Source organism: Lepidothrix coronata, unplaced genomic scaffold, assembly GCF_001604755.1.
Source record: "Lepidothrix coronata isolate B3197 unplaced genomic scaffold, Lepidothrix_coronata-1.0 Scaffold13, whole genome shotgun sequence".
Taxonomy (NCBI): Eukaryota; Metazoa; Chordata; class Aves; order Passeriformes; family Pipridae; genus Lepidothrix; species Lepidothrix coronata.
The window spans coordinates 864,723-884,735 of record NW_016690193.1 but is presented as its reverse complement, the minus strand read 5'-3'; the positions used below and the strand labels follow the sequence as shown (position 1 = coordinate 884,735).

The 20,013-nt window shown below is 39.1% G+C and overlaps 1 protein-coding gene across 1 annotated transcript in view; it reads right to left on the bottom strand.

Annotated features, from left to right (window-relative positions):
• Positions 1-18,933, bottom strand: part of ENPEP (glutamyl aminopeptidase) — a 34,528-nt gene extending 15,595 nt beyond the window's left edge. Inside the window, exons 1-7 of the mRNA XM_017805765.1 lie at positions 18,061-18,933; positions 13,017-13,158; positions 10,381-10,512; positions 6,157-6,277; positions 3,888-4,042; positions 3,150-3,263; positions 1,345-1,479 (exon numbers count right to left, since the gene is read on the bottom strand). Coding sequence (XP_017661254.1) covers positions 1,345-1,479; positions 3,150-3,263; positions 3,888-4,042; positions 6,157-6,277; positions 10,381-10,512; positions 13,017-13,158; positions 18,061-18,692 — 1,431 coding nt within the window. The 5' untranslated portion in view covers positions 18,693-18,933. The remainder of the gene's footprint in view (positions 1-1,344; positions 1,480-3,149; positions 3,264-3,887; positions 4,043-6,156; positions 6,278-10,380; positions 10,513-13,016; positions 13,159-18,060) is intronic.
• Positions 18,934-20,013: the final 1,080 nt, after the last annotated feature.

Genomic DNA, 20,013 nt, shown 5'->3' with positions numbered 1-20,013 from the left:
AAGTTTGAACTCCAAAGACAGAAATTCTCATTGTTACTTCAATAAAATCTTTCAAACTAAAGGAGATTAGACTGGAAAAAAGGTGAGATGCAATTACTTTTAAAGACCAGATTAAAAAAATTATATACATTAATTGTTTAGTCACCAGCTCTACTCTAGTAGAGATTTCCTAGGCATACAATGCTCTATGGATCATACAGCAGTTAGAGGCTCCCTTACAGAATACACTGCAATGGCTCCATAGACCCTTAGGCAATTCATTAGAGTTTTAGGATTGTATAAGCCTTGTAATTGTTCTGGTAAGACTAACAGAGAGCATTCCAAATTATTCTTTATTTGTTTAGTGATGAATATTATCAAGAGAAGATTGTTTTTATAAGAAAAATGTGAAAGAGAAGCCAAAATAAAGCTAAAAAGAAACAAGTTAATTTTGTCACGCATTTATATATAAATACCAACAGTAATTTGAGCTAAATCTACGCAAATACTTTCTCTTTCAAGCCAAATTATATCCCAAGCCAAATTATATCCCAAGCAAACTGTTCCCAAACAATGCACAAGTCCTCAAGTGTTTTCGCTTAAAAAAAATGAGTTCATGTAGCAATTCTCTAGGCACAAAGAGATGAGTAAAAGCTAGGATTTTTTTTTCTTCCATTGTTTTTTCAGACCCTGCAAAAGTGTGTCTTGCTTAGCTCAACACTGAAATACATTTTGGTTCAGAGTATTTGATTTAGCTCTGTATGTTTCATGACTTTTGCTAGTTTGATTTAAAAACAGTGTTACACAATGCAGGTTTTCACATGGTTTATGATTTGACTGTGAAGCATTTATGATGCAATAAATACTGGTTGTATTGTTGGATAGAGGATTTAACAACTGAGAACACAAAACTGATGGAGATGGATGGATCAAATCTAGTTAATAAAAGTAGTAACTACGTTTACAGACTGTAGCACAGCTAAAGCGAAAGTCAATGCAATATATACTCTATGTTTAGCTGATAATGGGAGCTTGGAGGGAAAGCAACAAGCTGGTTTAGTTTCATTTTAAAACCAACAACTCTAGTGGCAGAAGCTGCGGATACTGTGATTTTCTTGCAGCTCTGCATGCTGTGAGCAGGTCTGCACGGTGCACAGGGGCTGACCAAGGCTCTGGCTGCGCTGCTTCTCTCAACAGTTGCTTTTAACTGCATCAACACCGTTGGGAATGTCCCAGAAGAAAGGTTTGCACAGACGCAGCTCAAGTGAATCAGGAGTCATGATTACAAGCACCCCTGACTTTTATCTCCTGTGCAAAGCCTCCACTTTCTTTTACATCCAAAGTCACAATAGGAGGATTTCCTACCTTACTGTAGGATATCCCATCAAACACAGAGGTGATTTCAGCTGGAGATGACACATCAACCACAATTGCGTGGGAAGACAGCAAAGAGTCATCCTTCAGTACAGGAAGCACATCTTCAATTAAAACCTGATCAAGCTGAGAAAGAGAAGACATTAGAATAGAAACAAAGGCGGGAGTATATGTCTAACTTCTCAAATAGGTAGCTTGAACTGTAACTTTTCTAGGGAGAGGCATTTGGAAATAGAATGAGATTTCATGCCCTCTAAAGAGGGACTTGCAAACTCCTGCTTTACATCTGAGTGGGGAGGGATAAAGTTTTTCCCTAGCTAAGATAAACTGCCTTTTGCAAATCCTGTTTTCCTGTATGTATCAACACAGGGAACACACACAACACAAACACACCCAGCCCACTCTCCCTCCACTCCCACTAAGCAAAAAAAAGTAGGCTGTGTTACCAATTTCAGCAGTGTGACAATATTTGTAAAGCATTATGGGCTTCTCTTGCAAAAATAGAGCTAGGTAGGAAGGTAAGAGGAAAGAAGGAGGCAGGGTTCCCCATCCCAAAGCTTATAATTATTTTTAAAGTGATTTTCATTTTTTTTAATATTAGGTGGTCAGCAGTCAAAATATCTGTACTATCTAATAAATATTGACCAAAAAAAGCTAAATTTCAGTTTGGTTTTCCTCTTCTAATACTCATGAGGATGATAACATTGAAATGTCTCTAGATCTTAAATTAATATTGTATCCAGATACAAAAAAGGACTTTTAAATTTTAAACTCAGTAATAAAAATGTTTCTCATGTAGTTAGGATAACAGATCCTCTACTTCAAAGTATAAAAGTGACCCAGGAGTGATTTTTTTCTCAGCTTCATATTACATGGATCACAAGAGATATTTATGAGGAGGAGCAAGGGGGGCAGGGAAAGCACCAAGTAGGCACTGCCTGCTTCTGAAGTCACTAGGCTAAGGGGATAGTAGATTACAAAACAGACCCAAGCTATGCAAAATCTTCGCTGCTTCCTTCCACTGGCATATGGTGTATATTTCTTAGTAGCCAGAATCTCATTACATCTGGACACCTGGGGGAACTATGCATGCTATGTGCCATCACATCTGTTTGGGAGGGGAGGAAGGAAAGAGCAAGAAGCCTCCCTTTATTCACACACTTCTATCGTTCCTCAGAATCTAATGCATGCTTAAGGCTACTCTCTTTGCAACCCCCTTAAAGTGTCTGGAGTTGGTTCTGCTGCACAGTGTGACTGTACGCTATCTACTGACACCACCTATTTTTGCACTGCACAGAATAAAGATTGTCTGAGTTGGAGCATTTGAAATGACACTTAAAATGCTGGCAGAAGCTGAATGGGAGTCTGATATTTTCCTTGACAAGTAGCCCAAGCTGTGGAGACAGGCCCAGGTTCTCAACCCTGACCAGATCAGATAACAATCATAAGTCCCATGAAGAACTAAATCTCCTTCTTTCAGAGTTAAACCTTTAAACAATCTTGCAAAGTTGCTAAGGCTCCAGAATCCATCTAGGTGTTATTTGCCATAATCATAACTAAACGCTTGACTCACTTATTAAAAAATAATTACTCTTCCCTGCAGACTAAAACTTTACTAAGTTTACTTTGACTAGGTAAGGGAAAAGGCTTAAACCAACGTTTTCTTTATGTTGCACTGCACTGTGTTAGTTTTCTGCAAATACACTTTGTGTCTTCCTTAACCTTGTCTCATTTTTATTCCCTTCCGAAATACTCCTCCCAGTCCTGCCAACCCTCTACAAGACAGAAATAATTACCATTTGCCAATCTGGTTCTGTTTCATTTACTCCCAGGAACTCAAAATAACTGGCAAATCCTTCATTTAACCACAAGTCATCCCACCAGTCCATGGTTACGATATTTCCAAACCACTACAATTATAAACATAAAGATGTAGTGTTAGCTAAATAGTAAATGTACATTTCAGTATCTCATATCTCTACACAGAATAGTCATTTGCTTACTTTTTTCCAGTTGCCAGATGAAAATTATCATAACTCTGGGGCTTAAATAGGAATTAAGGTCTTGCCTTGTGTTAAAACAACACTTTTATTATAAAATTGCATACTACTGGGAAGATTGCTAATGATTCATGTGCCACTGAAAATATTTTTTAGGTTTTGCCTCTTGATTTGATGATTTGTGCTTGTAAGGATATGTTTTCAGACAGCCTCCACAGTATATAGTTGTCCCTATTTGCTTGCCCAAAAGAGACATCTGCACATGTAAATGAGTTCCTTTAAGATATTTCAAACAGATTTTCATAAGCTGGCTGACAGTCTGGGCCCAAACATCTAACTTCCTGAGAAAAATTTCAAGGCAGTAGTCGTATTTTAAAGCTCTAATGGGGATCTGTTTTAACACAATATTTTGCAAGCAGATTGTGAGCACACATAAAAGATCCTGAGATGGAGTTAATAACAGTATTTTCAAGATTAAATCTTGTGATTACATATTTGAAACACTTTAAAAATTAGTCATGTCGTAAAATGTACCTGATGAACGAGCTCATGGGCTATCACGGCAGCTACTCTCTGTTGGTTGGAAGAGGCTGACTCCTCAGGATCATACAGCAGGTTTGTTTCTCTGTATGTGATCAGCCCCCAGTTCTCCATAGCACCTGTCCCAAAATCTGGAATAGCTATTTTATCTGCATTGAAAGAAAGATAACATGATTACCACTGTATCCCTTAAGCCACTTAGCTCGTCCTCTGTGTGTTTACAGCCTGTGTTGCTTACCATTTCTGATTCTGGCTTACTACTATGGACTGCAGGCTACAGTCTGTGTTTCAGAAGCAGGGAACTGGCCTACAGGAGCTGACAGCAAGTGCCCTGGCTCTGCTGAGATTCATAGAGCTGGGATCAGTTGCCCTAGCTGAGGATCTGTCCTGTGAGGTGATGCTATGCCAACTTCTGTGAACGTGTGCATCACTCATTACTTACTTTTGGCTCCAGAAATCATACTAGTGTCTGGGGATGTGCTGCAGGCAGTAAACCTCCTAAAACTATTTGTAGCATAATGAGGCAGGACATTGTTTGTCACACTGTTGTATTAGAAGTATTTATCGACATTTTAACTGAAGTAAATCCCCCATGTTGTGAACAGCATCTGTTTCTACGCCTGGTAATTTGTAGGGGTCACTCATTTATGGTCAGTAATCAATAGCGATTTAAATGAGAATTGCAGACTCAACTGGACTGGTCTTTTCTTCTACAAGTAATGACCAGAGACTTTCTATGTGGGTTGGTGAAAAAGTACATATGAATTTAAAACTGAATAGAATGAACAACTCTCACCCCACCATAAGAGAAGATAGGAATTACTTACTATAAATTAAACAACTTGATTACACAGTCAAAGCTGATAGTCTGGCAAGGGCTTCAGTGATAGTCAAAATGAGGATCACAAGGAGACTGGCAATGCCAGAAGCCATAAATCAATGTGAAACACAATATTTAAATAAAACATTATGCAGAAACATATTTGATTCATCAATTTTGACCCAGATGACTTCTAATAATGAGCAAATGACATGGTAAGTCAAGATTTGTGATCCAACAAATAGACACTGAGGAAAACAATACAAAGGTATCTATCTTCTGATACTTTCGATACTGCTGACCTGGGGATACCAGTCCACCCTGTAGTGCAGACAGGCCCTTATACATATGTTGCCTGGCAAAGTCATCAGGCTTTCATGGAAGTGAAAGTTTGAATATGAAGCATAGGTGAGATATAGTCCCCATAATTATTGGGGACCAGTGTGTGAAAGAACAATATTTTGTACTGGTTTCCCTATTCAGTTGTCATTGAAATACAAAAAGATATTTACAGTAAACTCATAATGTTTTGAAAGGAAGAGGTAAAAATCTTTTGTTAAAGTAGTATAGGTTAGCCTGATAGGTACAAACACGAGTAGACAATAAAAAGTTTGCATAGCACTATTACTTGTCTTCAAAGTTTTGGGTATTTTTTTCCCCATTACATTCGCTTGACTTGTTTGCAGTTAGTATTTTTCCATCCTTTTAAGTTCATGAACCTAACTAAATTACCTCTTTGAAGGTCTTAGGAAGGGGTATTTCCAAAATGCTGATTACATTCCCAACTTTATTAGTTCAAATTGCACAAATCAGATCCATAGTCCAGATATTCCAAGCTAAAGGATGCCCAAATGCACTACTTTCTCTCTGCTTATTTTGTAACCATGGGCAAAATTTGAGAGTGTGCCTGGTCTTGTTTATTTCTGGGTCTTTATTTAGCCCAGCAGTAGAAGCTACAAATTAAATGCTGGACCACATTCATCTTTCTAAGAGGTTGATACACACCCACTTTGCACTAAGGTTAATAAATAATATGGCATACTCTCTGGCAGTTTACATCTTCACTTATCTCACAGCTAAGTTTTGTCCAGAAGTTCCCATGGAAGTGGTACATATTTTTATGAAATTTCTGGCTCTGTTTTAACTCATGATGTTCCTTTGCTGATGACACCAATGCTTGCCCTGTCTTTCCACAAGACACTTTAAAATAACCATGCCAAGACCAGTGCTTCAGTTCAGCAAACTGAGACCAGCTCTTCCATCGTGACATTTAGGAGCATCTTGAACTACATTGCTACAGTTTTAAAATATCCTGACATAATATAAGCAGTTGGCAACCAAATGCTTTCATGCTGTTTTCCACTAAAAGCACAGAGACCTGTAGGAGCAACATAACCATGACACTGAATTAACAGAATGAAAAATATAAATATTAATAATTACCTAGTTTTGGAAGAGAATAGCTCAAATTAAAGTACTCTTCAAAGAAGTCAAATACAACTTTTGTTACATTTGCTGCATATTGTGCCGTGTGTAGTTGCTGTGGCTGGGCATAAACTCTCAGCTGTAAAATAGAGACAATTAGAGCAGCTTTCAGTTAAAAGAAACCAGAACGTGTCAATTGAAAAGGCATTTAGCGTACATACCTATAACACAGGAGGTTTTCTCTAGAAGACTGGCCTGAACGCTGAATTCTGTTCCCTAACACGTTTATTCAACAGTTTTTCAAATGTTGTACACAAGAGAGACCAAGCCAACATAATCTGTGCACGCTTTCCACAGTATACCTAAATTGTAAAATTGTCAAGACTCATGTCCAGAAGCTCAGAGTGGCCTAGCTTGGAGCAGGGCCTGGATGCATACCAGCCCCTACTCCCCCAAGGGCTGGTTTTCTCCAGAAGGAAACCTGGGCAAGCACAGTAAAAAGAGATAGACTTTTTCTGAGCAGTTAATTAATCTTCACTGATCCCATCAGACCAATCTTTAGGAACACATTTGTATTGAAATGTGTCTGAAGCCCATAACACCTTATTTTCTTCGACTTCTTCCTATGTTTTCTACCTACTATCATCACAGTTTCCTCTTGGCCTTGTATGTTTGAAGATCTCAAATCCTCTGAAGACAGTGTGTTTACCAGACCTCTCACTCTTCCCAGATTCTGGCCCATGCAGGACCTTGGGCCATACAGCCCCCCAGTCACAGCTGTGGTGCCCGCTGAGTTGCTGTGCCCCAGGAAAACACAGCCAAAAATCAGCTCTTTCTTTTCCCAACAGGCAAATCCAGGAAAACTGGCATGTTTGGTAGCCCTGTGTGTGATGAGTGACCATTTCTGTTCTCCTCTTGCATATCTGAATGCAAAAAAATGGTGTGTTGTATCTTGACCTTTCTATCCCTGAGGCTTGGTGCCTGGGACTACTTTGGCTATTGCTGCCAAGCAATGGAAAACCTCAAACTCTGTAGAACTAGAGACCTTATGGCACCCATATCCATGATGAGGAGGCCTACCTACAGCTTGAAAAAACCTTTCGGGATGTTACCTCCACATTTTGAAGACAAAGTTTGAATTCAGAATTACGGAATCTCTTCAGGGTCTTTCCCTCAATCTCTTTGTCCCAAAGCTTACAGGAGCTCTAGGCTGTTCTCTTCACTGGCCCTAAATATTTCCACTGTGGAAAGTAAGAGATCTCTATATGGAGCGAAGTTTCTGGTTTTAGGAAAAATGATCCATCTCATTTTGCCAGCTTGTGACTCTTATGAATGGGCCACATTCATCTGGCTATGTCGGTGTGGCTTGTTTACTCCTCAGTGCTGTCTTACAGCCAGGCATTTAGGGCCCAAGCTGAGCAAAGGAGCTGGTCTATTTTAAGAGCTCTCTTGGAGCCTGACTACACATTGATTTCAATACCATGAAATTACATTTCCTCCAATGAGAGGGGAGGGTGGCAAAGTGGTCAGAAATAAAACTGGAATGAAAAAAACCAAAACCAAAAAAAGCTTATGGGATTCAATTGGGAATCCATTCTAGGCAGGGGATTTCCCCCAGGGTCAGTTTGCAATTACAATTTACAATTTGCAATTTCCACTTCTGTAAGCTCTTTACCCAATTTAGCAGCCTTCAGTCCCCTAGCTGATCCATATTAATGGTTTCCAAAACCTTCAGCATGCACTAGAACTGACTCTGGGTTTATTTGTATAACCTCCTCTGCGATTTTCCAAACCAGACATTTGGTACCTGACAGGTAATCAGCTCAGGAGCACTGTTTCCAGCTATAGGCACATTTCCCACCATTGATTCCATTAACGTCTTCGTTAGAGCTTTCAGAGTGAACAGTAGAGTTTTTAAATAATTTACCATTTAAATAATTTACCGTGAGCTGTATGTTCTTGCTGTTGTTTATGAAAGCAATTTAAGGATCACAATGATACTTTTTGTTGGACTTTTCTGTTGCTAGAAATTGACACAGCAAACTATGGAATTTTCTTTTCAGCTGCTGGTGAATCTAAATTCCTCATTGTTCAGCTGGGTTTCAAAGTTCTTGGACATCTTGGAAAGGTGTCTAGGAAACCTTGGAAAGGTTAGAAGAATGACTTTCTAAATATCTAATTTAAAACTCTAAAGATAGTCTGGTTTTCCTAGGTAAAAGGTAATTTTTCTTGATAGAGCTTATGATTCCCTTTATTAAAAACAATCTTACACATGTACTTTTTATTGGTAAAACTATGTCCATGTTAAGAGAAAGGAAACAGTTGTGATATTAACCTCGTTTAAACACCAAGTTTTCTAGTGCAGGCAAGTCCTCAAACATTGTTTAGTGAGCAACATTAATAAAATATGTAGTAACCGAGGCCTGAATTAGAAGATGTTTCTTCAGGCAACCTCTGTACTGACACGAATACCCCTGCTTCTACACACACACACTTTAATTACCATGTTTCAGTGAGCACTCCCTTCTATTTAGAAAAGCTACAACCAGTCGGGAACATTGTGGGCTTTACTGTTTTGCTTGGGGAAAAAAAACAAATATTGACCTCAGAGCCGTACTCTGGAGCATGGCATGGACAAGCAGAAAATATTAACTTTTGCAACTAGAAAATAGTGTAAAACACTTCTTTTCTTTACCCTACCACATTATTTTCTGCACAAAAAGCTACACAAATTCTGCTTCTTAAAATAACTAAACTCTAGAGAACATCTATTGAGGCCAAATAGTTAAAGTCCTGTCCCTGATAGTAAGTGGATCAGCTGCGTTGAAGAGCAACTGGTTAACAAAATTGTGTGACTGGGTGGCTTAAAAATGTGCTCCTGTTTTGCAAATTATTTAGCCAAACAGCAGGGAGCTAAGCATATTACATCTCTATCTCAAACCAAATTCCATTTACTTGTCGAAGTGTAATTTAACCTTAGCTATTTGTCAAGAAATAATGTAAGCATACAGCATGATAACAGTTAGGGCACAGAGGAGAGAGGCCTCAGCACAGCACTATGCCGGGAAGTCTTTGCTAAGAACTGAATCTGAACCTTGGAGATTTCTACAAGACAGATTTTCACATCAGTGAACAGCCTTAAGTAGGCAAGGATTTGCTGAGCTTTTTTGGATAGGGAAACTCAGGAAGAGCTAACTTGCTAGGTTAATGGCCCAGCTTTAATGGGGCTTTGTTATAGATTCCCTGTCCATTTGTGTCACTATCTCCAGAAAAGGAGGGAAGCACTGCTGGCTCAGGTGAACCACAAGACCACATTTTACATAAGGGGAAAGGGAGGGGAAGCAGCAATAGCATACAGCCCTGGGATCATCCTCTGTGTCAGATGAAGAAAAAATCTAATCCAATAACTAATTAACAGCAGGTTGAGCATCCCAGTCTAGGTTCAGGCTAAATGAGGAGTTTATGTTGAGGGGCAAATTATATTTAGGATTCCAGTTTGTGAATCAATGTAGTGTCTTGTTATTTCTTTATCTCTAATCAGCTGTACCTTCAGGAGATTTGAATCTAAGCAAGAACTGGATGGGACTGCCTACTGCATCTAAATAAAGGAGCTATTTTAACTTTATGGATTCAGATTCAAACCCATGCACCTCATTAGGGCACCTACCAAATAGCTAGCTCTTTAGGCAGACACTATCACTTCTATACTTATTTGTAAAGAACTTACACTGGGCAGTTGCCTGCAGCAGCTATTGTAAAATAAAGAATATTAAGGCCAACACATAATGGCACATAGCACTGCAGTCCTATGTCTCCATGGCTGTGATAATATCAAATGCATGGATTCATAACTTTTAACCCACAGAAAACTATAAGGTATTTGTATCCATGGCCTGTGACTCTCCTGCACCCCTTGACTTGTACAGTCCTTCAGACACTGAGCTTCAAGTCAGGGACAAGGTTAGAGAAATAGTGCTTTTTCCTCACCTGTGTGCCCATATGGGAGGTGCTGACTGAAATCTCACAAAGATGGGAGACAAGGAAGGACTGCAAAACACTATATGTTGTTAAGGTCAGAGGGACCACTGTGAACACCTAATCTGATAAAATAGGCTGCATATAATAGGCTATGGGAAATGGAAAAATATGTTCCTGTTTTTATAAATTGAGATTTTTTTGTTTTAAATGCAAATCAAGGTACATCTGTCATCTGAAGCATGTTCAGGTTGCAGCAGGACTTACAGGTTTTCCACTACGGGATATTCTCTCTTCATAGGAAAACTGGTGCACTGCAAAGCATACCAAGTAAGTGCTCATGGGAACTGACTTCTCAAAAGTTGTTCGATTCCAGCCATCTCCGAGTTGTACAGTTTGCTGCAGAAATGGAAAAATAATCAGTTTGATTTTTGGAATTGCAAACACATGCAGAAGAGGGTAAAATATTTGTATGAAGGCTGCAACTACACAGCAATGATAAACCACCTCTTCAGGTTCACTGCTTCTGGCATCTCATTGCTGAAAGCATGAGAACAGACATGGATTCTTCTGCAATACTGCAATACATGAAATGGGACTTTGTTTTTCTGCACTAAGTTTACTTAATTGTAATTTTCATCAGAGATTTGAAATCATTCACATGCACAGGAATTTTTCCAGTGTATGCTACTGTGTTTTGTTCTTGCAACACTTGCATAAAATAACATCACTTTGGACAGATCAGAGACTGAATTCTCTTCTCTCTTAAATATATGCATCATGGATGAGTCAGGCATTGTAGAGACGCTACTTGGGATAAAGACCAATGTAATGAATCTATCCTGAATTCATTCAAATATAAATGAACACTGCTAACTGGTGGGTTGCTTCAGTTTACATAAAATGTAGTGCTTTCTTGATTTTCCCAAATGTCCTTAACTCTCAAATGAACCATATGACCAAACCTTCGTCCTGTTGTATGTGATTTATCCCATAAATATTTATTTCTGTTACTCATTTTGTGCTATTGTCTGATAATCTTTTGTGCTTCTGACTGGATGACTAACTTAAAGAGGAAAAAAGCAAAAAGAATATAAAAGACATTAGCTTTCTAGAGATACAATATTTCATGAGATTTTTTTGTTATAAACACAATACAAATAAAGCTCAGACAGTGAATGTTACAGGTAATATGATTCCATGAGAAAAAACCCTTTTCACAGATATTCATAACCCACTTTTGACAGAGATATTCACAGTCTACTTTTACATTATTTGACTTATCTTAATATCTTTTTTCTTTCAACAAACTCAGGACTTAAGCAGAAAAAAATTTTTAAAAAATCAAATCCAGAGAAAAATGCAAATGAAATGCACAAGTTTCAGTTTTGCTGATCTGATTTTGCCATGCTGATTATATAGCTCCACATCACAAAAACCACTACAAGACACGTAACACACAACATGCCTTGCATTTACAAACTACTACATTTCCACTTGTTGAAAGGTTGTTTCCCAAAGATCTTTCACTACTAAGACCAGAGCTACTCACCTTGTGAGCATATCAGATATAAAAGTGCCCCACTATAATCCCTCCATCAAACTTGAGTATGAACTCAGCATAATCTGCATCTTCTTATCTGTACTTGTTTTTTAGAAAATTAATTAAGAAGCTGTAGCTAGCCTTTAAAAACCTTATTTTTGTATGTCCATTCTAGAGGCAAGGTCCACATGTCAAGTTGTAAAGTAAATCTCAAAACCCACTAAATCTTCATACTATCTAGTCTTATCCCCTTACCTTCCATGCTGGTACCCTCCCTTATCTGAGGTCTGTGAGGAAAGGTACAGCACTCTCCTTTCATGTATTATTCATCAAAGTGCTTGGTCTCTTTTAGGTATCACAGAAATGTCTTTAATAACAATGGGTCAGATCTTTAAATTTGCAGAGGGAATGGAGGGCATCTGTACTAGAATGGTAATAGTTTTCTCCACTGCATTGCTAGGAGAAAAAGTTTAGGGGACTCTAAATAAAACAGTACACAGTAAAGTAGACCTTTGTTTTCTGGGTGGGGGAGCAATTTGGGAAGATGAAAATGCCAAAAGCCTGGAGGCTTTTTTCTTTTTTTCTTTCTTTTTTTTTTTTTTTAACTTGGCACTTTATCTCCCACTACAGAACATATTATTAGAAATTACATAATGGACTACACATTCAGTTGAACTATTCATTAGAAAGTCTCTCATCTGAAAGCCATTCAATCTTCTTCCAGAAAGCCCAGAGGTAGATAATTGATCCTGTTGAATTTCATACAAAACTTGGAATTTGACACACTTGGTCCAGAAATGGATTATTTACGAAATTATAGACATGATGGAATGACAAGTGCCCACACCCATGAATTGACAGATGGGATTTCAGATCCTGTATTATTAAAAATAATAATCCTAGACTTCCTTGCTAGAAGGATTCTTTGCCAGACCCTTGCTTTGGACCTTATTTAATTTTAGTGATTGTTTTAGGCTTTCCACCTGGGAATAAGCTGTCTTCCAGAGTATTCCTTCTCAGAGTCCACCCAGTTTGGCTGAAGAACCTGCCATTATCTATTTATAGTTACTAGAGGACATGTACCTAGAATATCTGAATACAGGATCAGCTAGCTAAAGACAGGAAACACATTTCATTTCTGCTTTGAATTTGATTCTGTACTGCCATGTTGTGTCCTGGCAGACCACCATGAGTCCTAACAACCAACTAGTCCTGTTCTATGGAATATTTATTAACCATTAGTTTTACAGTGTCCAGGTGGTAGAGTCTGTGAACACGCAAGGACCTTGCAATCCACACTACTATTCCAGTGGCTTTATAGAACCATTTCACTTAGGCAGCAGAGCTGGGAAATACATACCTGTACAGGCATGTTTGAAAGTGCTTGATATGTATCTTGATGGATGATAGATATGTTGTAAGTTGCCTTTTTGTTTGGCTCGTCAAAGCAGGGAAACGACTTCCGTGCATCTGTTGGCTCGTGATCAGTAGCTGCGATACTCCTTAAACAAACAACACATTGGCAAGCCTTCATTACAGAGTTTTGAAATCTTGTCTGTAATTTCTAAACATTTTTTTTAGCAATTTCACAAACTAAATTCAACTACAAGTATTTGTATGTACTTGTCCATTCATAAAACCAAGTGACAGCAGAAATGCACAAGCTGACATCACATAGGCATATGTAACATATAAATCAAAGTCTGTCATCAGCATCCTCTAGGTTTCAGAGCAAAAGCTATAGCAAATTGCTTATCATCAAATATTTTTAGGAGCCAGGCAGTAAGGTAGGCATGACCCCTCATGGATGGTAAAAATTTTGCTTACCTTCCTAATGAGCTTTTCCACTGATTTATACACCTAAAATAAAATACTGATGACATCACTTGAAAGGAAATAAGTCACTCCATACATCATTTACCCACTACAGCATATCTTGGAATTGGAGTTTTGAACATATCCTGAGACGCCACCTTGAAATTGTGTAAATGCCACTAAAATCTCATCCTGCCTATGTGTTTCTTTTTTTGCATTTACCACACACAGCTTTCTGTTGGTGCTGTTATGCTTCCCTGACTCCATTAGTGAAACTGCTGGAGAAAGCATGGAAAGTTCAGATGAATATCCTAGTATATAACTGATGCTATGTAAGCTGTATTGGGGGTTTAGAAAGCCATCTCAGTTGTGCAAAAACAGCTGGAAGTGCTGAACAATAGGGGTCACGTAAAAACAAGCACATATCATGTGCTTGCTTCTCGCAGTGACATTGGGCTTTCCCATTAACGAACCATACAGTGGCAGGGTGTATTCTCAAGTGATTGATGGTGAAAGGGATCACAGATGCTTCTTCAATTAATCTGGAATGTCGAGCATTTTCTGACAGCACTTCTACAGCTGCTCCAACTATATTAAGGTAGTTTTTCTTTCCAAAAAGTAATTAAAAGTGTACACCATAAATTACAAATCTGCAGCAATCCTACAAGCTCACTTGACAATCAATTTTTCAATGTTTCTGTTGCCCTTGGCATTTCCCTGTGACGGTTAAATACTAAACTGGTCATTAGGAACTTGTAGCAGCAAGAGTCATTTACCAGTCTGACGGAGGTAATATATCTGGGTTCTCTCCATTCATGTTCTTTGGAATAGTAACTCAAAAGTTCATGGGCAGAAGGCATAATGAACATTCACCTTAACATAATTTCAGACTCAATAGAGTTTCTTTTGCTTGGTGCATTGTTTGCTGTCACTCTCTATTTTTGTAGGATTTGAAAGCTATTTCACAATTAAATTAACTCCAAGCCTCCAGGGCAATGCTTCACAGCTATTGCTTAAAAAATTGGCTATGTATTTTGACACATTTATGTCTTGTTCCTACAGACTGATAACACTGTGATATCTCTGTTGATTTATGAGATAATAATCCATCTATCCTCATATGCTTGTAGAGGCATACAGACATTACGAGTGCAAAACCTTAGTGCTACCATTCCTATAGGCTAGACAATGACAGCTCCAGACTATGGCATGCATAAAAGTGGCATCAGAAACTCAAAATGTTGTAATTTCCTTTCAAGCTTCATAATGCAGTTTTTAGCTAAGATTTTCTTCAGTCTTTGGTGGCTTCTGCTCTTCTACTTGCTGTTGATGTCCAGATCTTTAAATGTGAACTAGAGGTGACAGTTGTAAATCATACCTAATAAGAAGTGAAAATGTGACTGAGACTGCGTCCAGCTGTTCTCAAAATAAAATAGTGATGCATATAAGAATCATGATGGATTTTCCTCCCCGCCCCCCCCACCAAAGTACACAGCGTTAGTGAAAAACCTCTCTTCCCCTTAAGCCATTTAAAGCATTTTTCTCTTAGTCTTTCCTAAAATTAAGATTCATTGCTTCTTCTGAGGAAACTTTCTCCTTGAGGAAGAAAACTAGGAGTGTTACTTCTGTACACTAAAGAAAATTTTGTCTTTCACTATTTAATGAAATCCTAAATGCAAGTGTCCCTGTTAGCCATGTGCCAAACCTCTTGTTCTTTTCTTATAGAAAACAGAAAGAATTCCTATAAAAGGGGAGCCATACCTTATCACTAATAGTCGTGCAAAATCCAAGCCAGCTGTTGTGACATTTGTATTATTTGTAATGTTAAGGAGAAAATACAAGAGGGCTTTAGCACATTTCTTGTAAGAAATTAGTGACTTGAAATAACCCATTACACCAGGTAAGGACTCTTCTTATACTTCTTTCCCTAATATCTGAAAATAACACAGTTGTAATGTAGTTATGCTCACTGCATCATGCAAAATAAGGAAGAACTGTTATTCACTTTTCATCAATGGGGAAATGGAATGCACGAGGAATAGTTTCACCAAAGGACTTATGTGCTTACTGCTGGATTCAGGAACCCACAGGACGATCTAGGCAGGTCTATGTCCAAAACCTACATTCTCAAAGTTTCTGCTTTCCTGTTCCCTACCTGCATGTGCACACCAATTTAAATAGTTGTGTTCCAAAGTATCTCAAGATCTGCTTTAGGGCATGTCCAAAAGCACCTTTGCCCTGATGGGAATTGTGTGATCTGTCTTAACAGGATTCCCAAATGAGGTGTTCTCCCTAAGTCTCTCAAGGATCCCAGACTTATAGGGATGTTCAGCACATGTCTACCTGTTTTCCACAAAGTGTAGTGGGAGATTTGAATCTAAGCAACAGCAGAGCCTGGATATGTGCCCAGTTTGTAAACAAAAGGTGTTATAGAAATGTTTTGGCAAACCTTTGCCTTCACAGATAGATAGCTGGGGAGCAGCTCAGTTTTGGGAGCTGACTTTCCAGTTGTTCTTAATTCTCTCGAAAGGTCCTGTTGCTTCTAACACTGCACAGAAGGGAAGGTTGAGTAGATTAATTACATTTTGGATTGCATTTTCACCTCAGCCCTCTTCAATTTAACACTCCCTATTAATAGACTTGATCATTGTTCTTACCTAATCTGATTTCTATTCACTTGCAACATGATAAGAACGGAACTATTTGGGTCGAAATTTTTCGAGACTGATGTCTACCTCAGGCAAAGACAAAAAAGTCAATTCCAGTCAGCATTGCTTTGAATGGAAAGCCAGGGAAAAAAGGCAGTTTTACTAAATAATAAAACCCTTCTCTTGCCATCCTTTCTCACTTCATCCTATCACCTCCCCTCATGCCACAGAGCAGCAGCTTGGCTGGTGGTTGTTTTAATTTCAAAGCCATACTTATCACTATGATGTACATCACCTATTCCACCCCCACAAACAATCTGCCCAAACTCAACCACATGCAAAACATTTCAGAAGTCACCATTTGCTAATTCTTATTAAAACCATTCTCAAACCTAACAAACAAACTCACATGCTCAAGTTCCTTTCTGTATTGAGAGTTTTCAGACTGCTGGCTAGGATCATCCCTGCAACTGTAGCTTCCAGCCAAGAGGTAGGAACAGTCAAAGTGAGCTCACATTTCATATTTTCTTCAGTTTTTGAAGTTCCCCTTTTCTCCTGACATCAGATGCTTGGCCCTTGTCTACCTCTACTGTCTGGATCTGAGGGAAAGGCACTCACCTCTCCTGCTCTGCAACTCAGGAGACCTGTATTCTGGTCCAGCTGTTCTGGTATTGTGACAGGTCTGGAGCTATTACTTTAATATCTAGGTATCCTTCACCAATAAAAAGGAAGTAACACACCTCAACTCAGATGTATCATAAAAGGTTGCACTTTAAAACTGTTGTGGAGATGTCAGATACTCAAAGTATAAAATCAAAGCACCTTTCAAGTCAGAGCAATACTGAGGTCAGAGATGGAGGAAAACAAGGGGGAAAGAGCCGTCTGGTGTTTGAGCTGTTCACTACATAGATTCTTCGCAGACCAGATAACTGTGTTTAACTAGGAAAAATCAATGCTTGCTTTATCCTCTGCCTCTTGGATTTGCTGGTGTCAGTGCCAGTCACTGCTGCTACTCCTGGCATTTTCTGTCAGTGGTTGAATGGAACTGATGTGATTCTCACTCATGACACCATTGTCCCAGGAGGGCAAACAAGTGACATGACAACACATCGGTGCTTGTCTTCATGTTCCTGCTACAAGGCCTTGTAAAAGTCTAGCTAAGTTTATCTTTTGGCTGTAAAGGCTGGAATGAGTCATTTCAGAAATGTAAATATTGGAAAATGGATGAGTGTCCTCTGCATACATTAACTGTGAAGAAAAGCCTTTGAATGGTGGGCAATGGCTTTTTCAAGCTTTCACTGTAGTGCAAATCTGGCAAATGGAATGGGTTAGCTGAACTGGCAGAGGCTTTCAGTAGCTATTGATATATTAATAAGGAAGAGATGGAGCACAAAAAACCCAAGTCAAATATAACCTTAATTGTTTGGATTTCCCTATATAATTTAAACCATCTGCAGGAGGGACAGAGAAGTTCTGGTTTGAATATTCCTCAGGCTTACAACATCAAGGAGGCATCATATCAGGAAACGTATCAGAAGAGTATTTTACACCAAAACTGCTACCTTGGGGAGTGACAGGAAGAGGGTGGTAATAGTTGTATGCTATTTATTGTACTACAGAGATAAAAACAGGCCTCAATCCTTTCAGCTCTCCGACAGAGCAATTCATAAAGTTCAAAGGTAATCTGGGACCAGTAGAATTTGAAAAGGTTTTTCAGAAAAATAATAACAAACCCTCGTCTCTCCAGCCCAGATTCACTAGTCACCAGCCAAAGGGTTTTGAATACAGAATCTTCCTTAGGGGAATGAGAAAACTAAAGAACAGCCCAGAAATGTCAGCAAGTTGGTGAGAAGCAAGACTGAAAAGCTGAAACAGGAATAGAGCAGACCTGAACAAGTAGAAATAAAGAAAGTTTAATAAATAAAAGAAAAACTGCTTTACTTGATCTCTCCGTTCTCAGTATAGGTGGTCCTATAAAACCCAACCAGCGAACCATTCAGCCAGCCTTGAAACTTCAGGGTGAGCACATAGGGATCACTTTCATCAGCGACAGAGAGCTCTGCTGCTGCCTTCATCACTATGTATTCCTGTGGGTTGTACGCAAAGCAATCATTCAGAGCAATCTGCTGTCCTGAAGATTTCTGGAGTGTGGGCATTTCTGTAATCTTGGTCTCTCGCAGGTGAAGCCACAGGGAGCTGGTAGGTTTTTCCAAAATAATAGAAATATTGACTGTCCCACTGTAAATGTCTGCCTCCATTTCAGGCTTGATTTCCAGATCATAGTGGACAGGCTTGACATAAGTGGGCAGCCTAAATTCTGTCCACTCTCCAGTCTCATCTTTGGGAGGACAGGATCCCAAATCCACTGGAGGACGAGGCTGATCTGTTGTTGGTTGATCTGTTGTTGGTTGATCTGTTCCCTCTGGAGTTTTCTGAGATTTAGGTCTGCTCAGTCCCACACCAAGCCCCACGGCAAGACCTACAATAACCACAACACCACAGATGATAGCCACATGCTTTGTCTTCATGCAGTACCTCTTGGACTTCTCATCCTCAAAATCCATGCCCTCCATCTCTGCTCCTGGGTCCGCTTTCAGAGCAAAACATTAACTACAAAAAAGGTTATTAGTCACTCCAACACTTGCATTCAGTAAACTCAGCAGTCTTGGTTTGTATTTTAATTGTGTAGCTATAGCTGTTCTCTGCCTGTCTCCTGCACCTCGCTTTCCACGAGACACTCAATTAATTAAAGACAACATGCTCTTGGAGGAAATGTTAGTGATCAAAAGAAGTGCAGCTGGGCTGAGAGAAGGAGGGAACTGACACAGAAGAACATTGTTCCCGCCGTGCTACCCTTATAAGCAGTGCAACCCCACCCCCAGCCCCTCCTGTTCTGGCCTGAGTTAAATATAAAACAGTGCTATGTTAATCAGCAGTCAGGACATGATCAGATGCCAAAGCTCTGTCAGCAGCTTTCAGAAAGAGTTTGCAGATAGAGGTGTAACTGCTCCAAATCCTCAACCTTCACCACTACCTCTTCCTTTTTTTCTCTGCTATGTCTTGTTTAGGTTTTCAAGGTTTGGGCTGGGGTTTTTTTTTCCCTCTTATTAATAAAGATTTCCTTGAACTTCCACCCTATATGTTGTGAAATGACATCTCCAAACTCCCAAAAATCCAGCAAAAATCACATACATCTTTCAATTGTTTCCCCTCTTTTCTAGGCTCATTTACCTTTGCCAAGTAATTCAAGGCAGTCACGGACAGATGAATGAGCAGTGGAACGATAAATTTTGATCACTGACTTCAAATTTTAAAAGATGTCTAATTCCTCTTTCCCTCATAGGGCCAGTTTTCCAGGAGATTGATCATAACCATGCATGCAAGCTGGTAGCCTCAGATAGCATTGCTTTGTGGGTCAGCACAATTACAGTGCTGCCTGTGAACCCTTGCTGTGAGGGACACTTCTAAATATGCTATTATATGATTTGAGCACTGAAGATCTAATTTAGTGTTTATTGCTTGTCATCACAATGTGGCACTTCATTGAAACAAATTAAGTGAATAGAGCCTGATTCTGCTCGAGGGAACTTATTGTAAGTAAGGCCTTACTAAGCCTGCAAGCAAGATGTTGCTAATGCAGTATGAAACTGAGCACAGCAGTAGTCTTGGCCCTGTTGTTACTGGGCTAAAGGAAGATAGTATAGAATATAAACCTTAGTCCCTGGATCTCTCAACCCTTTTACTCCACTTATGTAGCCCACTTGAGTACATTTTTAATCAGGCACATCAGTTTGGCTTCACGCCTCCTGTTTTGGTTTATAAGGAGACAGATTATTATCACCCTTTACATTAGTTACAACTCTGACTAATTAGTTTTGACATTTTTAATTTTTT